A 17102-nucleotide genomic window follows, 5' to 3' on the forward strand; every position below is an offset into this window, starting at 1 on the left:
TCGCAGAGTTTACTCCTGGAAGTCATCATATCTGTCCAGTCGACCTGACTGACTCAACCGAACTAGGGACGGAAGTTAACGCCGGAATAACGCAACCCCTAGTGAAAGGTAGTCCATCGACCGAACTAGAGACAGAAGTTGACGCCGGAATAGCGCAACCCCTAGTGGGAAGTAGTCCATCAAGCACAAAGGCAGACCACATTAAGGACGACAAGGAGAAGCCAAACAAAGGCTCACCAGCAGTTCAAACAGAGGACGAAGGGCAGACAGCCAATATGGACTTTGAAGAAAACACCATCCTTGACCCCACGGCATCGTCTGACCCTTCCACATGCTGGAAACTATTTGTTGGAGAGATGTGGAAGCTCTTTGTGGATGGAGCATCCAACCGACATGGTGCAGGGCTTGGCATAGTCCTCATCTCTCCAGACGGCCTGGTTATAGAGCAAGCAATCAACCTTGGCTTCCCAGCATCCAACAATGAAGCAGAGTTTGAGGCGCTTATCGCAGGACTCAAGTCAGCACACTTCATGAAAGCAGCCGAACTAATGGTATACAGTGACTCTCTGCTGGTAGTAAACCAAATTTCCGGCGAATACGAAGCAAAGGACGACAGAATGGCCAAGTACCAAGAGTTAGTCAGAACAGAGATCAAGAAGTTTGATGTGGTAAGGATAGAACAAATTGGCAGGGAGGAAAACAGCCGAGCGGACGAGCTAGCAGGCCTGGCCTCAATGGCGGATACATCGATCCCTCATCCATTACTCATCGACTTCTTACCAAGACCAAGTATAGAAGACCCCGAAGCAGAAGAAGTATATTGCACTGAATTAGGCCCTTCATGGATGGATCCCATCATCCTGTTCCTAAAAGACGGCATCCTACCAGCAGAGAAAAAAGAAGCCAACAAAATAAGGGCAAAGTCGCAGCGATTTTGGCTATCTCCATCTTTGGCATTATACAAGAAGTCATTCTCTGGGCCTTACCTCAAGTGCGTTCATCCCAGCAAAGTAAAAGCCTTCCTATTCGAAATACATGAAGGGGTATGTGGAAGTCATCAAGGGGGAAGGTCGCTCGCCTACAGGGCTATTTCGCAAGGATATTGGTGGCCGTATATGCAAGCAGACTCAGAAAAATATGTGAAGAAGTGTGAAAAATGCCAGAAATTCGCGCACCAAATACATCAACCAGCAAGAGAACTCCTACCTTTAACTAGCCCATGGCCTTTCGCAATGTGGGGCTTAGACATAGTAGGACCACTTCCAACAGCACCCGGAGGCAGAAAATTCTTTCTCGCAGCAACAGACTACTTCACAAAATGGGTGGAAGCAGAAGCACTGGCGTCAATCAAAGAGAAGGATGTGAAGAAGTTTGTTTGGCAGAATATTATCACTCGGTTTGGCATACCAAAAGCACTGATCTCAGACAATGGAACTCAGTTCGACGGCAGGATCTTTAGAAGCTTTTGTGAAGAGTACAAGATAGAGTTCTACAATTCCACACCGGCATATCCCCAAGCAAATGGGCAAGCAGAAGCATCAAATAAAGTCGTCTTGGATGGACTTAAGAAAAGGCTAGAGAAGGCAAAAGGCAAGTGGGCAGATGAACTTCCTCATGTTTTATGGGCCTACCGCACCACACCTCGACGATCAACAGGAGAAACACCATTCTCCTTAGCATATGGAATGGAAGCGGTGATCCCACTAGAAGTTGGCCTCCCCACAATTCGAAGCGAAAATTTTGATCCAGACTTAAATGAAGAAGCCATAGCCTTAGAACTCAACCTTGCAGAAGAAAGAAGAGAAAGAGCGTTGGTCCACATCGCCGCATACCAACGAGAATTAATCAAAAAATACAGCAAAAAGGTTCATCCAAGACAATTCAAAATTGGCGATTGGGTATTGCGCAAAGTAATGGGAAACACCTTGGTCCCAGGAGACGGCAAGTTAGGCCCAAATTGGGAAGGTCCTTATAAGGTGGTTGGGTTAGCCGGCAAATGGGCATACCACCTAGAAGACAAGGATGGCAAGGCAATCCCTAGGCCATGGAATACGGCCAATCTCAAGTTATTTTACTTTTAGCTTTTCTTTTTCAAACATGTGTAATTTTTTCTTCCTTCAATAAAATGAGCAATTCTTTCTAGCACAAATTATTCTTTGTAAAAGTTAGCTTTCGAGACTAAGTTTTTTGCGAGCATTCTATTCCAAGTTAGCTGGAAAAACTAACTCAGAGGTTGGCTGGATTAAACCAACATCCTTCCTAAGCCCAGGATAAGGATCCAGGCTGCAGGACATTTGGTCGGAATAACCAAATACTATAAGTTAGCTGGAAAAACTAACTTCAAATAGTTGGCTGGAATAAACCAACACCTGTAAACTCTTCAGCCGAAGTAAGTGCAAGGCTGAAGAGTGGTTGGCTGGAATAAACCAACACCTGTAACTCTTCAGCCGAAGTAAGTGTTAGGCTGAAGAGTGGTTGGCTGGAACAAACCAACTCTTGTTACTCTTCAGCCGAAGTAAGTGCAAGGCTGAAGAGTGGTTGGCTGGAATAAACCAACACCTGTAACTCTTCAGCCGAAGTAAGTGTTAGGCTGAAGAGTGGTTGGCTGGAACAAACCAACTCTTGTTACTCTTCAGCCGAAGTAAGTGCAAGGCTGAAGAGTGGTTGGCTGGAACAAACCAACTCTTGTTACTCTTCAGCCGAAGTAAGTGCAAGGCTGAAGAGTGGTTGGCTGGAATAAACCAACACCTGTAACTCTTCAGCCGAAGTAAGTGTTAGGCTGAAGAGTGGTTGGCTGGAACAAACCAACTCTTGTTACTCTTCAGCCGAAGTAAGTGCAAGGCTGAAGAGTGGTTGGCTGGAACAAACCAACTCTTGTTACTCTTCAGCCGAAGTAAGTGCAAGGCTGAAGAGTGGTTGGCTGGAATAAACCAACACCTGTAACTCTTCAGCCGAAGTAAGTGTTAGGCTGAAGAGTGGTTGGCTGGAACAAACCAACTCTTGTTACTCTTCAGCCGAAGTAAGTGCAAGGCTGAAGAGTGGTTGGCTGGAATAAACCAACACCTGTAACTCTTCAGCTGAAGTAAGTGCAAGGCTGAAGAGTGGTTGACTGGAATAAACCAACACCTGTAACTCTTCAGCCGAAGTAAGTGCAAGGCTGAAGAGTGGTTGGCTGGAATAAACCAACACCTGTAACTCTTCAGCCGAAGTAAGTGTAAGGCTGAAGAGTGGTTGGCTGGAATAAACCAACACTTAATACCCCTCAGCCGAAGTAATTATGTCGGCTAAGGAGTGGTTGGCTGGTAAGCATAGTTTAACCAACCAAAAACCGAAATAACACTTGGAGTGAGAGGAAGTCATTACAAACGCAAGCATACACACAACAACTGGAATAAAAGAAGTAAAATTTTCATTCAAAAAGAAGTCATTACAAGGGGGCTTAGTTCGGTTACAGAGAAAAGAGTACAAATTTAAGAGAAAAGTTCATCTATCTCGGCATCAAAGGCCGCATCAGTATCAGCAGGAAGACCGGTCTCTGGCGGCAGGACTCCTTCAGTCACAATAGTGGCATCGACCGGAGCCACAGTGTCATTTGGCTGTTCAATAGTCAGATCTTCAACTCTAGACTCCGGCCGATCTATCTGATCCACGTTTTCAACCGGAGTATCCTCAGAAGCAGAATCTTCGTCAGTATCTGAACCCTCAAGGAATTGCTGGTGCAGGGCATCCGCAAACCCCGCAAGGGACTTCGGTATAAAGTACTCTGGAGGGTTGAAGACCTCGGTCTGTTGATCATAACCGAGCTTCTCCACAGCCGCCCTCCAGCCGCACTTGAAGAAGAGCTCCTTGGCGGCATCGCATTGCTTGACGTAGGCCACTTCTGCCTCCTTGAAACCTCGCTTGTACCCCCCCTTGTCGACCGCCTCCATGTTCTCTTTTAGTTCGCTTATTTCGGCGTCCTTCCTCTTCTCAAGCTTCAACAACTCCCGCAAATACTTGTCCTTCATAACGATGGCAGCTTTCTGCTTCTCCGCTTCCGCCGAATTGACTAGATCGGCAAGACGGCCGTTCTCCGCTTCTAGCTCGGCCATTCTCTTTTCGGCTTGTAGTAGTTCGGCCGACTTTGCTTCGGCTTCCGCCATCGCCTGCCTTGTGGTTTTGCGGAGTTCTTGGACTTTCCTATACGTGACATTGTTCTTTTGCAAGGCCTGGCAAAACAAAAATCTCATCTCAGCCGAAGTAAAAGTTAGGAAAAATTTAGGCAGGAAAAGACAGACAGAGCTACTTACCAAGATCATGGACTTGGAAGCAGACCGAATTGATTTCATTTCGGTGTTCAGTTGCTTCAAGTGGTGCTCCATGTCCTTGGGGAGGCACACACTTTTGGCCAGATTAAAGGCCAGTTGGTGGTCTTTTTCAGCCACGACCGAGTCAGTGGCTTTGATGTTACGGTCATTGAAGATCAAAGGCGGAGCCCACTTCGGAGATCGAGCTCGGTCCGTTTGCTCTGGTTGGGACGCAGCATGAGGACTTTGGGGGACGGTTTCGACTTCATCAACCAGTTGTTGTTCGGCTGACGTAGATCGGGCGCGTTTTGAAGGGCGAGATGAAGAAGGCCGTTGTGAAGGAAGGGCCACGACGGCAGGCTGCACCTCAGTAGTTGGTGTTACTTCGGCTCTAGTTGTTGAAGTTAGAAGGGCCCTGACTCTGCTCTTCTTCGCCATTTCTTCCTCAGCGGTTAATGGAACAAGTCTTATCTCGGGCAAAGTTGGGTCCGGTTCCGGTGCCTCTTCAAGAAGGAAGTCAGTCACCTTTGCTTTCCGTCGACCGCTGTAACGGTAGGTCGGTTCGAAATTTAGAAGCTTGGCCCAATCCCTTTCTTTAACCCGAAAAGCGGCTCGCAAGACTCCGAGGTTAGGATAGCTATACAGGGAATGGAGATGGGCAAAATCTGCAAAAAAAAAGAGAAGTGTTAGTTCGGCTAGTAGACTAAACAACCGAGATAACTTACGAAGCAGAAGACCAAAGTAAAATTACCTGGCTCTCCCATTTTCCAATTTATAGGTCGGCCAGGAATTTGAGCTTGAAAATCCTCAAAGTTCCCAGAGACCCAAAAGAAATCATCATCATTTAGATCTTTATCCGGAGTATGTTTAATTATCTTCTCTCGACGGCGACGAATTCTAAGGTAGTAGACCCACCCAGCATTCTTCGAACCGATGGAATACTGATGAAATATTTCGGCTAGGCCAAGATTTAGTCCGGTTTGATGGTTTAATGCGGCAATCCCCATTATAATACGATATGTGTTGGTGGATAGTTGGGTGGGACATAACCTAGTCTGTCTAAGAAATTCGCAAATTAACGGCTGGACAGGAAACCGTAGTCCGGTCTCTATTATGGATTGAAGGGTGAAAGGGACGAAGCCTTCATTGTCCCAGGGAGTAGCATCTTTCTTGGCCAACTCCAGTTGGACATCATCAGGAATCTGGTAGTCCTGCCTGAATTCGGCCATGCCACCAGGGGTTTCGACTAAATATCTATATTTACCCATTTGTTGTATAAATTACGGATAAGTTATTTCGGTACAAAATTTTGGCTCAGTAGCTCGGTTTAGCACACGCAGGAGTGCCTGGGCAACCTAAGTCTGCAAAGTAGAAAGCAAGGGGGTTAAGCACAGATCGCTGGACCGCGCTACAAATTATAAGCAAGATATACAAATCCTACTTCGGCTTAGTTGGCTGGTTCTACCTTGGCTCATCAGAAGGTTTCTTAGCTCGGTTTTGAGCAGTTTAGACCGGTTTAACGTCTAGGGGCAGCTTTTCTGAGTTCGGTCTAAAAAACTAAGAAAGCTGGTTTAGTCCCAAGGCCTAAAACGATTACAGTATAATTACTTCGGTTGAGCTCTTAGGGGCGGCTTTCTGAGTTCGGTTCGAGAACTAAGAAAGCCGGCTTAGCCCTAAAATCTTAGCTCGGTTATAGACCGAAGTACCTAGTTCGGTATGAGCAAGCTTGTTCGGTGAACTTATCTTGGCTAGAGTGGGTCAGAAGAAACTACTGATATTCCTACAAGTTCTAGTTCGGTTACGTTCTGAATCTATCCACATACATAACACAAACAGTTTCCTAGTCCGGTTGCTAGGTGATTTTGGATCTAAGACTATTTTTCTACAAAATAGTTCATACATACATAGAGTTCTACTTGCTTCTTCATAAAAAAGTACAAAAGCCAAGCAGATAGAAGGAGAAAAATGTTCACAAAAAGCATACAAAACAAAAACAGATGGAAGAACAACCAAAAAAGCAAGAAAGGGTAGGCTTACTCACCAGATTAGAGTAGAAGAAGCTAAAGGTGGAACAGTAGCAGCAACGAAAAGCACGGATTTGGAAGCAAAGAAATGAAGACAGAGAGAGAAGATAGGGAATGTGAATACAGGTGAAGGTTTCAGAAAGGAAAGGATGTTTTGAGAAATATGAGAGAGGGAAAAGGAAAGGAAGAAGCGGGAACTGTTTCAGAATCACGGAGCACGAAGACGGCGTGACAGCCGTCCTTAGCCAACCAAAACATGCCACGTGTCATAAGAATGGGAAGCGTTACAGACCTTATGATTGAAGAGACGTTTTTGACCGGACAAAACATGGCCAGGAGTAAAGTTAGCTCGGCTTAAAATTCGAGAGTTTTTAGCTCGGCTGGAGAGGCTAAAGTATTTTTTTAGCTCGGCTGGAGAAGCTTAAAACGACACTAGCTCGGCCAGTGGACTGGTAATCCCAATCATGCTATGCAGATGGAATTAAGGGGCAATTGAGAGGGTAATTTTTGGGAAAGATTGGGCCGAGCTGCAAGTTGAGCTTTGAAGCCCAAAACGCAGTGGACTAGGTAAAAAGGCCATACAGAATACTCCGGCCCAGAAGGGCAAAATTACTCCGGCCTTGGGAAGACAAAGCTACTTCGGCCCAAGGAGACGAAATTACTCCGGTTCAAGAAGAGATCGTTACTTCAGCCCGAGGAAGAGTAAAATTACTCCGGTCTGGAGGCAACTCAGAGTTAGTCCGGTCGCAGTATGTTCTGAGAATACCGGTGTCGGAATTAGTCCGGTCGTGACTTACATTGGTTAGGTCGGTCCGAACTTGTTACCTGGAAGTTTGATCTAAGCGCATCAAGGTCGAACAGGGCAGCCGAAGTAAAGAGTTGGAGGAGAAGACCGAACTAAGGATAGTTCGGCCTTCTTTGGCTCGGTATAGCCAAGTTTACTTCGGTCAAAAGGAAGTTCGGCCGTAAAGAAAACCATCCCACTTGGTTTAAGCAGTGGGGGAGGGTGTAAAAGGATAAGCATTATCCTTAAGAGATTGAATCCTAGGAGGACTCTGTATGGAGAAATACAAGTCCTACTAGGATTATGCCATATGAAACTTATAAAAGCTCACAAGCATCACCTTGGAGGGGGTAATTGAACACGATCTTTCTGAGAACTTAGAGCTTTGTCTATTTTTCAAGTTTTCTGACTTAGGCATCGGAGAGGTTTCCGGCACACACCCGCCGGCTAGCTCACGTTTGTGTTTTCAGGTGACAAAGCGACGTCGTACGGAGGAGCGTGGACTTGGTCAACAGGATTATACGAGGAGAATTATAGGACAATAACAAAGGGAGGCGATGATTGGTATTCAAAATAAATGGACAATAACAACATAAAATCCCCAAACAGAACCACACTTATTCACTTCTCCTCATGGCACAAAACATGAAAATTTAAGTTCAACCAAGAGCTTGAAAGTTTCCTAAACCACATTCATTCACTACTTCTCATGGCACCAAAATTTATACACTAAGCTAACAATTTCAAAGAGTAATACAAAATTCACATGAACAATTTTGGTTGCTTTGGGTTTGGAGGTGAAATTGGGAAAACCAGGTTTGATTCCGCTGGGGGATGTACCAAATGTTGGGACTTTTGCTTCTATTTCTGACTGTAGATTGGATTTCATTTCTACCACTTATTTGGGTTTATCTTTTAAAGTCTAGGGCCAGTTTGTTTTGAGAGGTAAGATGGAAGGGATTAATAGTGATGAGATTAAGTAAAATTGTGTTTATTTTGATAATAGTTGTTAGTGTAGGAATTGTTAAATTATTTTTATATAAAATAATAAAATAAATAAAAAATATATAAAAAAATAAAACATTAATATTTTCCCAATATATAAAAAATAAAAAAATAATAAAAAAATTTCTCATCCCCTCACTATTTTTCTAATACCACATCCATCACCTCCATCTCAATTCCCCTTCCAACCAAGGTTTTAAAAACCGGACCGGTGAGCGAACCGGAAAAATGATCGGGTGGACGGGTCACCGGTTCAACCGGTGGGTTGAACCGGATCGAACCGTGACGTCATAATTATGTCATAAATAATTTTTTTTAAATATAAATTAATAATTTAAATATTAAATTTTCAATTTTTTTTAAAAAAAATCTTAAATATTTTTAGTGATGTTTTTCTATAATTAAAAAAAAAAATTCCTGAATATAAGCCATAACACTTCACATGCTAACAACAAATAAAATTAAAGATGAAAATTTAGCCATTAAAAACAACAATCATAGTAAGAAACATTATAAAAGTATCCAACCAAAGCAATCCATAAAACATAAGTTACAAAAAAGACAAAACTAAGTTCAAAGTTCACAGACAACACAACATAACATCACAAACAATCTTTGATTTTTGCCTAAATCTCCTAGGGACGATAATTTAGCCAATCATCATCATCATTCTCATTCGCATTTGCACTAGAGCTCGGATTGTTTGATCTATTATCAATGTTCACGTCACCAAAAGATCCCAAGTCGATATCATCTCCAAGAAGTTCTACCTCCATATCATCCTCAACATCATCTACAATAGTTAAAATAAAATCATTAAGCTATCATTTTGATAATGATTGATAAAAAAAAAAAAAAAAATTGTTGCATAATGATGAAACAATATTTTCTAACCATCTCGTAGACCATGACATTGCTTCTTATATCGTGGAGGCTCATCTTCTTCATAAAGCATTTTTTCGAGCTCATCATAATCAAGCAATGGAGGCTCCTCTTGTTCTAGTCTTTCTTCTTCAATAATCCAAAACTCGGTTTTGTCAATGCTTTCAATGTCAATGGGATCATAATTCCTTGTTTTGTAATACTTCCTATATTGATTCAATTATAAGACTAAATAAACGAATAAAATAAAGAATCCATTAGTTACTATATGAGAAAGATTAATTTACCTATTCTTCAATCGCAAGTTGTAATGAACATACACAAGATCATTAAGCCTATGATGTTCTAGTCTATTCCTCTTCTTTGTATGTATGCATTCAAAGACGCTCCAATTCCTTTCACACCCAGAAGAGCTGCTAGTTTGACTAAGAATTCGAATGGCTAACTTTTGCAAATTTGGAGCACTGTGTCCAAACATCTTCCACCATTCATCTTATTATCACAAAAGAAAGAAAAATATTATAAACAATTAAAAATAAAAAGAAACAAGAAATAGATAAATGAGATAAAATATTCTAATCAAAAGCATATAATAATGATAATTACTATTAAAAAAAAAGAGAGAGATTACCAGGTTGTGTTTTCTTTGATGTAACAATGGCAAGCTCTCTTCCAAAACTGTCTTGTCGATCTCGAAACAATCTAAGTTCATTCATGAGCTTCGTTTTACTTGATGTGGCTTTAGTTTCAATCACATCAAGTACACTATTCATAACCTCTGGCTTTTTGCAAAATGAAGCTTGATCATATTGAAAAGCTGGGTTCAACCAATAAGCAGCCGCATGTATATTCTTTCGCAATTGATTATCCCAACGAGTTTTAATGATTGTTGTGTAAGGCCTATACAACCTCTTATTTCTCTTGAAAATATCTTTAATACCTTTGATTGCCCTATACATGCCTTCATAAACATATCCCATGGACGGTTTCTCATCCCCATCAACAATACGCAAGAGACGCATAAGTGGCTCAACAATCTTAACAATGATGAAGCAATTCTTCCAAAATTGTTTATCTAAAATGATATCAATGGCATCCTTTCCTTTCTTCTCTTTGGCAAATCTTGAACTTGCAAACTCCTTACTTGTCACCAAAGCTTGCAAATCATGCATATGCTCATGAATACTATGCAATGCAAGGAAAGTAGTGGCAAAGCGCGTTGCTCCTGAGCGCACAATTTCAGTCCAACTCTTCTTCTTTCTCAACCGAGCTAACAACCATGAACGGTTATATATGTACCTTGTCACCGTTGATGCCTTAATAGCAAGCTCATGCACATGATTCATCTTGGAAATTTCACTTAAGATTAAGTTCAAGCAATGAGCTGCACATGGAGACCAATTTATAGATTTGTAAGTAGCATTTACAAGTCCTCCAGCAGCTTTATAATTTGCTCCATTATCTGTCACCATATGAACAACATTCGACACTCCTACCCACTCAATAACCTCTAGAAACAATTTAGAAAGAAGAGTAGCATCTTTGACAGCATCAGAGGCATCAATTGATTTCACAAAAGCAATTCCCATAGGGCTATAGACAAGAAAATTTATTAGATTTCTTTGTCTAACATCAGTCCAACCATCACCCATAATAGTACATCCACAAGCAGCCCAAGAACTCTTCAAAGTGTGAATATACAATTGAAGCTCTTTTTTTGAGTCTCCCAATAAAGGAACTCGAAGTTAATGGTACGTAGGGACCTTATATCCTGGACCAATGGCAATTGCGGCATCAAACATGGGCTGAAAATAAATGGAGTTCACAGCATTGATTGGAATACAAGTATCATAAAAGAATTTGCCAACAATCATATGTGCTCTATGTATGGCTTCTTTAGTTTGGAGGGCACTTTTGATAGTTGGTTGAGAACCAGGAGTGGTCCTTGCTGCAAAATAATCACCAATTTTTGTTGATTCATGTCTCTTCCCCTTCCCTTTCTGTGTCATTGGTGGTCTACTCTTATTCCCACTTCCAGCTCCTTCATTGATTGAAATGCCCTTGTTGTTCTGAGGAATTGTTCTCACAACCTCATCATCAACATTGACATAAACATCATCACCCTCAAATTGAAAGCCACCTGGACCATAAGGATTTAATTGATCATAATTTTCTTCACTTTGTTTCTTCTTTTCATCAAATGCTTTCAAAGATTCATGCATTTGATATTGAATATCTGGGGGAACTTTTTTACATGGCCCAACCTCACCTGACTTCTTTGCAAGATGTTGCTTCATTCTATTAATCCTTCCACCTTTAATAGTTTTCCCACAATACATACATGAGTAAGTCTTCTTCCCATTGGCATCTCGTCCCTCAATAACATGTGCCCATGCAATATCAGATTTTCCCCTTGTGGCTTGTGTGGAATTAGCTGTTGAATTCTGGCCATATGACATCTCTCACAACTACAACTTAGAATAAGAACAAATGAAAAAAAGAAAAGAGAAAAAAGAAAAAAAGTACTCCTATTCAAATTAATATTCCAGAAAGTAGGATCATAATTATTCAAATTAATCAAAATGGTGTAAAATCACAATTTAACTTCATGGGTATCCAAATTATCACCACTGAATTCATGGGTATCCAAATTATCATCACTGAATTCACAAATCAAGAAGCAACCCAAAACAACATACCCACCAAATCACAATTTAACTTCATAAATATTTGAAAATTAAGGTCATTTAATATTAAATTGACTGGTAATATGAATATTGACCCGTTTCACAATCTGATGCAACAGGCATTAAAGTAAAATCAAAAACTCAATCAAAGTGAAAGCATGAGAGAGATCTTCAGATATTTAGGCAGGAAAAATAAGAAATTGATAGAAAATATCACAATAATATCAACCTGTAAAACAATGAGTTGCCACAAAAAATAAATAAATAAATAAAATAAAATGGTGTAAAATGTTTGAGATAAAGAGATAAATTAAAAGGGATGAGAATACATACCTTTTGGGTGAAGATAATGAGATGGGTTTCTTCACAAATGCACTCTCTGCTTCTCTATACCCCTCTCTCTCACTTTAGTCTTCACTCTCAACTGAGAAGTAGTCGTTTGACATTGGGAAATTAGTGCACCATTTCAATTGAAAATATGTTTTCTATATATCTATGATTTATCTATAAAGGGGGGAAAAAAATTCTGAAGGAAAAAATAGAAAATAGAAGAATAAAAAATCTGTATATATTTTTCAATCTGAAATTTTTTTGTGAGAATCTCTATACATTTTTCATTTTGTAGAAAAAAATAGAGGAAAAGGAAAATGGAAAACAGAGAAGTGGAGTGGAGAACAAAGAAGGAGATTCAAAGATTCATCAAAATAATACCTGGACTGGAGGCTGTTGGCGGCTGTGATTGTTGGCAGCAATGGAGGTGTAAAGTTGAACCTTGCTTGATTGATTCGTTAATGGTGAAAAAAAAGAGAGAGATAGATCGGATAACAGAGGGAAGGGAGGAAGAGACCTGTGTGAGTGTGAAGAAGCCCTAGATCGGATGCTCTACAGCCGCTGAAGATAAGCCAAAAAAAATAGAAGCAGATCAATTTTTTTTTTTTTTTATATATACCTGGACAAAGAAGGAGATTCAAAGAAGGAGATTCAAAGATTCATCAAAATAATACCTGGACTGTTGGCAGCAATGGTGGTGTGAAGTTGAACCTTGCTTGATTGATTCGTTAATGGTGAAAAAAAAGAGAGAGATAGATCGGATAACAGAGGGAAGGGAGGAAGAGACCTGTGTGAGTGTGAAGAAGCCCTAGATCGGATGCTCTACTACAGCCGCTGAAGATAAGCCAAAAAAAATAGAAGCAGATCAATTTTTTTTTTATATATATATAAATCAAACCGTCCCGGTTCAACTAACCCGGAACCGGTTCGAACGGTTCACCGGTTGAACCACCGGTTTCACCGGTTCTATGAAAATAGACCAGTTTTTTCATTTGACCGGTTTTAGGGGGTCAACCGGACCGGAACCTCACCCGGTCACCGGTTCAACCGGTTGAACCGGCCGGTCCGGTCCGGGTTTCAAAACCTTGATTGAAATCTCTATTCTTTTTTCTTTTGCCATTTACTTCTTTGCATCCAAATCTCCTTAACAAGCCCTCGAGCCTCCTTTGCGCCGCCTTCCTTATAGAAGCCGACCGTGAAGGCCGAATTCTATGGTAGAGAAGGTTTCACCCGAGAACCTAACTTTTCCTAGTGGGACCGTGTAATAAAACTGAATAGATGGAAAAAAGGATTGCTTAACTATTATCGGTTTGAATGCGACCGACCTCGAGGAAAGAAGGAAAGAAGGAAAGAGACTTGAGTCCATGTTCCCCTACTGAAATTTAGGGAAGGTGCACTTACTTTTACAATTTTAAAGATTATACATGGTTAGTGGACGAGTTTGGGAACAATAGAGGTGAAGATCAAGAAAGAAAGAGCCGTTGTTGTTGAGTGTAAAAGATCAGATTGATTCAGAAAGGCAATTGAATCAGCAGAGAGACTTGATGGGTAGTCTGGTGAAGATCTCGGAAAAGAGAATATGAAGAGGGATATTCACAAAAGATGGTGATGATTGATCATCATCTTCATCATCAGTGTTTGTACTACTTTTTTCGTCTCTCTCTACCTCAGTCGTGTTTGCTCTTTCTCTTTTACTTCCTTAGGGTTGTTTATATTGTATAACTCCCCTAGAGGAGAACAATTATTGATATGAATTTTTAAGATAGTAGAATTGTTTTTCTGAAGAACACGTTACTTATAATTAGGATTGACTGGAGTTGTGTTGGAAAAAAAAAAATAAGAATTAGGATTGATTGGAGTTATGTTGGAAATAGAATTAGGATTGACTGGAGTTAAATTGCACGTATCCTTTAGGATGTTTTATTGGTATTTTTTATTATGTGATTTTAGAATATTTCATGTGTAAAAGTATATTATTGAAAAGTGACTATCAATTTATTTTTAGGTCAAAACGGAAACGCTGACAAGAAATAAAAGTGACGATTCTGAAACAGTTTGTGCTAGTTTGCTTGTCACAAATTACAACCCCATTGGTAAATGTATCAAAATCTCTCATTTATAGATGTAAGAATAAACTAACAACGGCGATGATCAATAATCTCATGAGGTGTTTATCATACAAGAAAGTCGACAATCCGAGAACACAGCAAATAAGAAAGATTTGTAATATTGAATTAATTTTATAGCACTACAACTATGTGTATTTATATACATCATGGTGACCTTTAATAATGGACACAACTCTTGGTGTTGTTTCACAACATCAATAGTCACAAGGCTTTGTCTAAGAGTTGTGTTCTTTGGCTTTCAAATTCAAACTATTGCTTCCAAATTGTTCTCCTTTCCTGTGGAAAGGTTCATCACCAATCAAATGAGTTATGATTGAGTGTGGAGAGACCCACCGAATCATGGTGTGGTCACTCTCATTCCATCAATAAATTCATAGTATAATTAGGTTTCCTCAAATATCCCAAATTTGCATTTTTTATTCTTTATTTTTTGCCTTCAAAATGATAACGATACCAACTAACAAATAACCTCAACCTTACTGTTGTCCAAATGATTTGTTCCACATTCTTGCTTCATTGCTTGAGCTTTTAAATTGAAATGTAATTAGAGATATTTATAACATGTGGTCCATTCAAATAGAATGGAAATTAGGTCATGCAAATTGTATTGAAAATAGCATTGAAATTGGTTCGTGTAAATTGTATTGACATTGCTTCATGCAAAAGGAGGATGCAGTAGGAGGCTTAAAACACAAAGAAAATAATAATAATATTAACAATGATGTTTATGCTATCGAAGTATGTGTTTTTTTTCTTTTTTCACATTGCTCGATTTTCAAGCTAGTGACTTCTCAGTTTATTTGCCATTACTAAGGAAATTCATGGACATTTTTTTTCCTCTTCTTATTAATATACTTATACTCGGTGGGTTATAGTTAGTTCAACTTGACTTGCGGTCGCAATTAGAACACCATGACAACAACACATTAGGATTACATTACCCATGGCAACAGGGACACGATGGGTGTCACGACCCAAACCCGGCCCTATGGGTTTAGCACCGTAACCGGCCAGTAATCCGAGATTACCGAAGGCCTGCTGAACAGTAATACAGTAAAACAGAGTACAGGGCCTGGCGGAAGCCAATACAGTAAATAAATAGTGTCCATTGAGCTGAGACAGTCTGAATGCGAAAAGGCTTTTCATATATTCGCACATAAACAGTACAAAACAGTATGTATAATATTCACATCCATTCAACTAGGGACTCAACCCTACAGAACAGTACAGAAAACATTCCGTCTGTACAAAACAGTACGGTCTATACAAAACAGTAAAACAGTACAGAAGGGGGAAAAACAGACAAAACACCCCCAAGCCATAGCATGGCAACTCGGAACCTCGCAGTGAGGCACAAAGGCTAGCTTGACAAAACTGGAGTAACCCTGACGCCTCTAGCTGCGGTCTGGTGCCTGAACACCTACATATATATATGAGCAGTGAGCTAAAGCCCAGTGAATAACATAAAGCGTAAAGGGGTTTAGAATGAATGTCCTTACAGTAATGAAAACAGTTCAATTCAATCAGTATTTCGGTCGTTCAGTACAGTAAACAGTCATATGTGGTACATCCATTAGCATAACAGTACAGTAGGTCTTGAAAGACCGAACAGTAATGATGGCCATCAGTCAGTAAACAGTAGTGGTTCCACGAGGGAACCGACAGAGATCTCTGTAACAGTAACAGTAAACAGTAGGTACTAAGGATGCCACAGTACAGTTCAGAAATAAAGGACATACATTCATTCAGTAATACCAGTAATCAGTTCAGAAAACAGTACAGTTCAGTTGTTTAGAAAATAATCATTTGTGAACATATCTTTACACAATCGTTACTCACAGAGTTTGGGCTACAGTAGGCTAGAGCGTGCCTCCCCAGTTGCCAACCCTACACAGTTCACAGGTTGAACACACTAAGCTACACAGTTGGGAAATCTCATAACTTAATCCCTAATTTGCCTTGGTGTGTTCTACAACGATATCCTCATCTAAATGTCTTAAACTAGGCCTAAGAATGCCTAGGATGGGATGAGGATGCAACAATACACTTAGAAAACATTTCGCAAACTTTGCTGAAAATAGGGGCTTCGCTCGAGCGAGACTTTCTACGCTCGAGCGTAAGTCCAAAATCAAAGGCTTCGCTCGAGCGAGTAATCCTTCGCTCGAGCGGTCTGCAAAACAGTAAAAGTACTGGATGCTGAAATTTTACGCGCGATGGTCGCTCGATGGTCGCTCGAGCGGATCCCTGGACAAAGGTGCTCGCTCGAGCGGGGAATCCTTCGCTCGAGCGAGGAAGCCAAATCTGGAATTTCCAGATCTGCCTCCCAAGCTCAAACCAAGCATTCTACCATTCCAAACTCGACCTCTTGGGCCCAAATTCTGGAAAACATCATTAAATTCAATGTATAACAAGTTTCAAAGCTCAATTTATGAATTCAAGCCCCAAAGGTGAGTCAATTAAAACCACATTCAAACCCATTTTCAAGAACAACATTCAAACATGTCATGCATGAGTTTTAAACCAAATGGAAGCTCCAAAGCTTGCTCAAATGAGCTCATTTCTTTCCAAAACCAGATGAAAACATGGTCTATAACAACAATATGAGCATGCATGAACTAATGTCCATGTAATCAACCTCAAAATGCAACAATACCAATATGCATGCAAGAAATGATCTTCAATCCATCATTAATGAACCAAATCATAACTTAGCTCTACAAATTAACATGAATCATGCAAGAATGAACTCAAGAACAGCAACAAGAAGATGGATGTCCTACCTTAGTCTTGTAGAATTAGGAGTGAGGGAGCTCAAATATGCAGATACACTTCAATTACCAAGCAATTCTTCAAGTTTCCAAGGAATTCAAGGTGAATTCACTCTAACTCCCTACCTCTCTCTCTCTAGTCGGTGGTGTGCTCAAGATGAGCTAATGAAATGTGTATGTGTGAGCATAATGAGAATCAAAGATGAT

General features: G+C 40.4%; 2 protein-coding genes across 2 annotated transcripts; both read right to left on the reverse strand.

Annotated features, from left to right (window-relative positions):
- Positions 1-8642: 8642 nt before the first annotated feature.
- LOC145823318 (uncharacterized) lies at positions 8643-9967 on the reverse strand. The gene is made up of 4 exons (XM_082922885.1): positions 9613-9967; positions 9269-9473; positions 8994-9187; positions 8643-8892 (listed from the first exon to the last, which is right to left on the reverse strand). Exons 1-4 carry the CDS (start codon positions 9959-9961, stop codon positions 8735-8737), a joined length of 906 nt encoding a protein of 301 aa, XP_082779011.1. The 5' UTR covers positions 9962-9967; the 3' UTR covers positions 8643-8734.
- Positions 9968-10121: 154 nt separating this feature from the next.
- On the reverse strand, positions 10122-11440 carry LOC114289928 (uncharacterized). Its single transcript, XM_082923243.1, has 3 exons — positions 10745-11440; positions 10281-10663; positions 10122-10137 (listed from the first exon to the last, which is right to left on the reverse strand). Exons 1-3 carry the CDS (start codon positions 11438-11440, stop codon positions 10122-10124), a joined length of 1095 nt encoding a protein of 364 aa, XP_082779369.1.
- Between the last annotated feature and the right edge of the window lie 5662 nt (positions 11441-17102).

The sequence above is a fragment of the Camellia sinensis genome, chromosome 4, assembly GCF_055761805.1.
Source record: "Camellia sinensis isolate YWXY chromosome 4, ASM5576180v1, whole genome shotgun sequence".
Classification (NCBI taxonomy): Eukaryota; Viridiplantae; Streptophyta; class Magnoliopsida; order Ericales; family Theaceae; genus Camellia; species Camellia sinensis.

Excerpts from the sequence above, each read along its gene's own strand:
- LOC145823318 (XM_082922885.1), bottom strand. The coding sequence starts at position 9,961 with ATGGGATATGTTTATGAAGGCATGTATAGGGCAATCAAAGGTATTAAA. Across the intron at positions 9,474-9,612 it reads ATCAAAGAAAACACAACCTG|ATGAATGGTGGAAGATGTTT; the intron begins GTAATCTCTCTC and ends TGTGATAATAAG. Across the intron at positions 8,893-8,993 it reads ATGTCATGGTCTACGAGATG|ATGATGTTGAGGATGATATG; the intron begins GTTAGAAAATAT and ends TAACTATTGTAG.
- LOC114289928 (XM_082923243.1), bottom strand. The coding sequence starts at position 11,440 with ATGTCATATGGCCAGAATTCAACAGCTAATTCCACACAAGCCACAAGG. Across the intron at positions 10,664-10,744 it reads CCATTGGTCCAGGATATAAG|AGTTCTTGGGCTGCTTGTGG; the intron begins GTCCCTACGTAC and ends CACACTTTGAAG.